The following is a 6380-nucleotide window of genomic DNA, read 5'->3' on the forward strand; positions in this document are numbered from 1 at the left end:
GGTGGGAAGGGATTATTATATTACATTATATCTAATGTAGATATAGTAATAATGATATTGTTACCAAAAGTACATTGATCTGTGCGAAGGCATCAGTATATTACATTATATCCAATGTAGATATAGTATAAATGATACTGTTATGCAATGTACATTGATCTGTGCGAAGGAATCAGTATATTGCAGTACATCTAATGTAGATATAGTAATAACGGTACTGTTATTAAGTGTTTATTACATATCTAATGTAGATATAGTAATGACGATAATGTTACAATCTGTGCATTGATCTGTGGCAAGTGATCAGTATATTACATTATATCTAAAGAAGATATAGTAATAATGATATTGTTATTAAATGTGTGAGGAGCCCGAGGCCGCGAAACCGCGGGCTCCGCCAGCGCGCTAGTACCAACACCGCCGATAGGTGGCGACCGCGCGTGCCGCGAACTCGCGAGGGAACCGGCCTCGCGAGCATTGATATACCGGGCTGCGACACGGCCGAAACCAGATCGACACTCGGAAGCGAACCGTCAGGCAAGCGACAAAGAGACACGATCAACGTCATTTTTGCATTCCCTACGAATCCTCCAGCAGCGTTCGGCAGGACGGGTTGTCTTCACGGCCGTCCTCCGATACAGTCCGCTGTATCCTTGGCCACGGCCGAGAGCTCGCTCTCGGCGGCTTCCTGACCGCCGGCCCGGACGTATTACGTCTCCACGGCGTCCACCGGAGCACGGTCCCCTAACTGCCTGGGTATCGGACGGGTTGTTCTTACGGCCGTCCGCCCATAAAGGCATCGGACACCCGATCACCCTGACCTCCCGCTACCCCCGCCGCACCGAAACGCAGCGCTAACGACGGCCAACTTCCCGTCGCGCGATCGCGACCGCGCCGCGCCGATGATCGGACCGTAGTTGTAAGTACCGCGCCGCAACCGTAGTTTTAAGCACCGCGCCGACCCGTAGACATAAGGACCGTAGATTTAAGTACACTAGACTGATAGGAACCCAGGGCCGTAGGATTAAATATTCTTGTAACTTTAACTAGAGTTAAGAAAATATATTTACTCTTTTACCCCCTAAACCACTGACTTTTATTTCATTCGTTCGCCTGAACCCCGGACTTACCGGCTGAGCCGGCAACCCCCCGGCGGTTATCCGTCACATTGGCGCCCGAACAGGGACTCTGCTCGCGAAAGAACGAATGAACAAAGTCAGTTGGATATACGCCCTCCGCAAACCAGAACTCATCAAGCTCGCCGACGACTGGGGCTTGGACTCCAGCGGGACCATAGATGACCTCCGGATCCGAGTCGCCGCACACCACCGGACAATGCCAGCCAAGGAACCGGCCAGCACCGACGGCGCCGCCTCAGCGGCCGCCAGATCACCCAGCCCGCCGCCCGATCTCCAGGTCTGGGACAGCCTTCGAAAGAGCGGCGTCTCTTTCGACGGCCGAGATGCCGAGGACTTCCTGGACCGATTGGAAGGCCTACGAGGGGGATTGGCCCTCTCCTCGGACCACCTGCTCCGGGGCCTGCCCGCTCTACTGCGAGGGTCCGCGTACACATGGTACCTCAATAGACGCCGCGCCTGGTCCGACTGGCGCCAGATCGAGAAGGAGTTCTACGAACAATACCTGCCCGGCCAGGAGCCAGAGGACCTGATGGAGAAGATCATCCGCCGGGAACAACGACCAGGGGAGCCAGCCCGAGACTACATCACGGCGCTCGAAACCCTCATGCGCCGCCACGGCGGTCTGACGGAGGCAGACCAGCTAAACCGACTGCACCGGAACCTCCTCCCGGAGTACCACCTCTACATTCACCGAGGGGACGTCCGCACCCGGTCGGACCTGTTCCGACTCATCACTGACTTCGAGGAGATCCAAAGGCGACAGAAACAGTCGCCACCACCAGCCGAGAAGCCCAGCCGGGCCCCCCGACATCACGCGGCCGAGGCAAGCAGCAGCTATGACCGAGAGACTTGCTGCTGGAGATGCGGCCAGCGTGGCCACCTCAGGGCCGAATGCCGCCGCCCGGGCCGATTGTTCTGCAGTTACTGCGGGACAGCCGGCACCCGCACGACCGACTGCCGCTGCCACCAGGCGGGAAACCAACGCTGGGCCGGGCCATCAGGCGCCGCCCGGCCAGAACCAGACCAGACGCCAGCCGCCGAGAAGTAAGCGACGATGGTCGCATCCACCTCGAGTTCCTGGTCCACGAGCGGCGATACCGCGCCCTCGTTGACACCGGAGCTACCCGCTCGTACATCAGAAGCGACCTGGCCGAGCTGTGCCGCAGGAACGGCGATATTTGGCGACCACACCGGCAAACACTACGGGTCGCCGACGGGACCGAGACCGTCACGGATGGTGAAATCGTGGTGCAGGCCATCATCAACGGCCAACCAGTCCGGCACCGCTACGGGGTACTGTCCACCCTCAGTCAGACCATCCTGTTAGGGATGGACGTGCTGGGCCGTATGAGCACCAGCATCCGGATCGGCCCATGCCAGTGGGACTGCCCAGACACCGCTGAGGCCGTCGAACCGACCGGGCCGACCGGCTACACCCCGGCTCAACAACAGGCCCTGCAACGACTCCTGGACGAGGAACTGCCAAAATTCCAACACTTGCGGCCCACCACCACCTGGGCCAGACACCGTCTGCGCCTGAAGGAGGGAGCCGAACCCGCCAAACAGCGGTACACACCTCGAAACCCGGCCATGCAGGCGATCATAGACCAGGAGGTAGACAAAATGCTAGCCGACGGCATCATCGAGCCCTCCCACAGTCCGTGGAGCTCGCCGGTCGTGCTTGTCCGCAAAAAGAACGGAGCCTACCGGTTTTGCGTCGACTACCGCCAAGTCAACCAGCGGACCGTGAAAGACGCATACCCGCTGCCGCAGGTCCAGGACACGTTAGACAAACTACGGGAGGCCCGCTTCATCACCACCCTCGACCTGGCCAATGGCTACTGGCAGGTGCCGCTGGACGCCGCCAGTCGGCCCATCACCGCCTTCACCGTCCCCGGGAGGGGACTTTTCCAGTTCCGAGTCATGCCATTCGGGCTCCATTCCGCACCGAGCACCTTCCAGCGACTACTGGACGAAGTAGTCGGGCCCAAACTGGCCCCCTGGTGCTTCGCCTACTTGGACGACATTATCGTGCTGGGACGCACGTTCCAAGAACACCTCGCCAACCTCCGCGAGGTCTTCAGACGGCTCCGCGCTGCCAACCTCCGACTCAACCCCGAGAAGTGCTGCTTCGGACGCACCGAGCTAAAATACCTCGGCCATGTAGTCACCAGCCAAGGGGTCCGGACCGACCCCGACAAAGTCCAGGCTATCAAGGGCATCCCAGCACCGAGAAACGCCAAGGAGTTGCGCCGCTTCCTGGGAACCGCCTCGTGGTACCGCCGGTTCATTCCCCGCTTCGCCGACCTCGCCGCACCGTTGAATCAGCTGCTACAAAAGCGGGTCCGCTGGAGATGGGACGCCGAGGAAGACGCCGCATTCCTCGAATTGCGGCACCGCCTGGCCACCGCACCGGTCCTCGCGTGCCCGGACTTCGACCGGGAATTCACGCTACAAACGGACGCCAGTAGCGAGGGGCTCGGCGCCGTCCTAACTCAGGACTATGACGGCGAGGAACACGTGGTCGCTTACGCCAGTCGATCCCTCAACCGAGCGGAGAAGAACTACTCCACCACCGAACGAGAATGTCTAGCTATCGTCTGGGGGATCCGGAAAATGCGCCCCTACCTGGAGGGGTACCACTTCACGGTGCTAACCGACCACCAAGCCCTCCGCTGGCTGCAAACGCCAGACAGTCCGTCCGGCCGTCTCGCCCGTTGGAGCATGGAGCTCCAACACTACGATTTTACGGTACGCTATCGAAGAGGGGAGAACAACCTAGTGGCCGACGCGCTATCCCGCCAGCCAGAGGACCCGCCGGAAGAGGAGGCGGACACCGTCAACGGGCCGGACCCGTGGTACGACCGGCTCCGGCAGGCAGTCGAAACCAACCCAGGGAAACACCCGGAATACCGCCTGCAAGGCAACCAGCTCTACCGCCACATACCGGACTCCACAGGCCTCCACCCCGACCTGGAGTGGAAAGAATGCGTACCAAAGGACCGCCGGCAACACGTCCTAACCGAGAACCACGACGTACCAACCGCCGGCCACCTGGGCACCCGGAAGACCAACGCTCGGCTGGCCCGTCACTACTACTGGCCAGGCATGTTTCGCGACGCCGCCCAGCACGTACGAGGCTGCCCGAGCTGCCTCGCGCACAAGGTGCTGCAACAAGCCCCAGCCGGCGCCATGCACTCAACACCAACCAACAGCCCGTGGGAGGTAGTGACCGCCGACCTGGTGGGGCCCCTACCACGATCCAGAAAAGGCCACACCACGCTCCTGGTTATGCAGGATAAGTTCACCAAATGGGTGGAACTTCAACCGCTACGCCAAGCCACAGCACCAGCCGTCACCAGGGCATTCCGGGAACGAATCGTGATGAGATTCGGCCGCCCGAGAATGGTCATCACGGATAACGGGCGCCAGTTCGAAAGCCGCGACTTCACATCCCACCTAGCCGCCTACGGGATAGAGCACCGCAAGACGCCACCCTACACACCGCAGTGCAACCCGGTGGAACGCACCAACCGGGTAATCAAAACCATGATCGCACAGGCCACGACCACCGGCCACCGCGATTGGGATGAGTGGTTACCAGAACTAGCCTTCGCGTACAACACCGCGCAACACGAAGCCACCGAACAGACGCCGGCCTACCTAAACTTCGGCCGCGAACTGACCGTTCCGGGGAGCAGCCACAACGCCCTCGCCGCCACCAATGACCACCAGGAAACCCTAGCGCGACTCCAGGACGCGCTCACCATGGCACAACGGGCACTCGGCAAGGCTCAGCAGTCCCGAAAGAAATATTACGACCGGAGGAGGCGAGCCTGGGCCCCTAAGGTCGGGGACCCGGTCATGCGGCGAGAGCACCCACTATCCTCCGCCGCAGACCATTACAACGCCAAGCTGGCCCCAAAATTCGCTGGACCCTACATAGTCGCCGAACGCCTCGGCCCAAACGTGGTGCGGCTCCGAGAGCAGCGAGGCAAACTGCGCACGGCACACATCCAGGACCTCAAGCCGTGCCCCAGCATCGACGACACCCAGGTCGCGAGCTGCGAACCGCGAAGAGACATTAATCACTCTGCCACCAGGGGGAAAATCCGCGAACCGCGAACTCGCGAAGCAAAGCACCCCGCGAGCGAATATATAACGAGCCGCGAACCCGCGAAGGAAGAAAACCAAGCAACAAGCATGTCGCACAGCAAGGAGACAGCTACACCTCTGGGCCGCCGCGACCCGCGACCACCCGAGGCTCGACCCCGGATCATCCGGGTCCAGGACCTCCGCGGACCAGTCCGCATCGTGGGGCCACCCCCACGTGTTTCGCCGCCGCCACGCCAGCCGCCAGGGCGAGACGCGGCGGAGACCATAGCGCCGGCCGCGCAGCCGCCGACGCAGCCAGAAGGACCGGGGGTCTCAGCCCCGGCTCCGCAACGACACCACCGCGTCGCCAGCGCGACGCCAGCCGACCGGGCCGACACGATGGCCAGGGCAAGGGCCCTAGCCGGAATCACCCGGAGGGCCACTCGACCGGCCAGGCCAACGCGACCAGCCAGGCCGACTCGGCCGGCCAGGCCGACTCGACCAGCCGCACCACCGCCAGCTCAGCCACCAGCAGCGCCGCCAACACCGTCCGTCGGCCCGACACCGGACCCACCCAGTGCAGCGGCCGCTTCAGCCGCACCACCGGCCACGCCAGCAGGCCCGCCGCCAGAACCACCGACGCCAGCCTGGACGCCACCGCCGCTCATCTCTGAGCTTCCCGACCGGCCACACCGCCAACACCGGCAAACCCGCCGACCGAACAGCGGCCCAACAAGGCCGACAGCGACCCCCACGGGACCCGCTGCCGTAACCAGCCGCCCCGCCGACCATCCAACACCGGAAGCCGTCACCGTCACCACCGGGAGGACGGACGAGGCCGTCCTCGACTGCGGGGTCCTCTCGCGGCGGCGGCCCACCTACGTGACCCTGGCCAACGGCGTCACGCTGGCCATCCGCCGACTCCGGACAGACCGCGCCCGAGTCCGAGCGCTCCTGGGGCCCGCACCACCACAGGGTCCACCAGGCACGGCGGAAACCGAACCCTGAGCCAGATCGCCCCACGGTAAGTCGGCTGAGGGTTTGGATATGTACATAGTATACTATAGCATTGTTCTTACTCTTCTCTTAGTATGTAAGGCCTAGTTTTAAGTTCGGGGGGGGTAGCCCCCCCACCTAAACACCATC

The 6380-nt window shown here is 62.0% G+C and overlaps 2 protein-coding genes across 2 annotated transcripts; both read left to right on the plus strand.

The window, feature by feature from the left end:
* Positions 1–3724: 3724 nt before the first annotated feature.
* LOC123988884 (proline-rich protein HaeIII subfamily 1-like) lies at positions 3725–4441 on the plus strand. Its single transcript, XM_046289642.1, has one exon. It carries the CDS (start codon positions 3725–3727, stop codon positions 4439–4441), a length of 717 nt encoding a protein of 238 aa, XP_046145598.1.
* A 1192-nt stretch (positions 4442–5633) lies between these two features.
* LOC123988883 (vegetative cell wall protein gp1-like) lies at positions 5634–6002 on the plus strand (the record flags this gene model as incomplete). Its single annotated transcript, XM_046289641.1, has 1 exon — positions 5634–6002. A coding segment is annotated over exon 1 (369 nt), but the record flags the coding sequence as incomplete, so codon positions are not given.
* Positions 6003–6380: the final 378 nt, after the last annotated feature.

The sequence above is a fragment of the Osmia bicornis genome, unplaced genomic scaffold (genome assembly GCF_907164935.1).
Source record: "Osmia bicornis bicornis unplaced genomic scaffold, iOsmBic2.1, whole genome shotgun sequence".
In the NCBI taxonomy this organism is placed as follows: domain Eukaryota; kingdom Metazoa; phylum Arthropoda; class Insecta; order Hymenoptera; family Megachilidae; genus Osmia; species Osmia bicornis.

Coding starts and splice junctions, on each gene's coding strand:
- LOC123988884 (XM_046289642.1), top strand. CDS start 3,725: ATGTCTAGCTATCGTCTGGGGGATCCGGAAAATGCGCCCCTACCTGGA.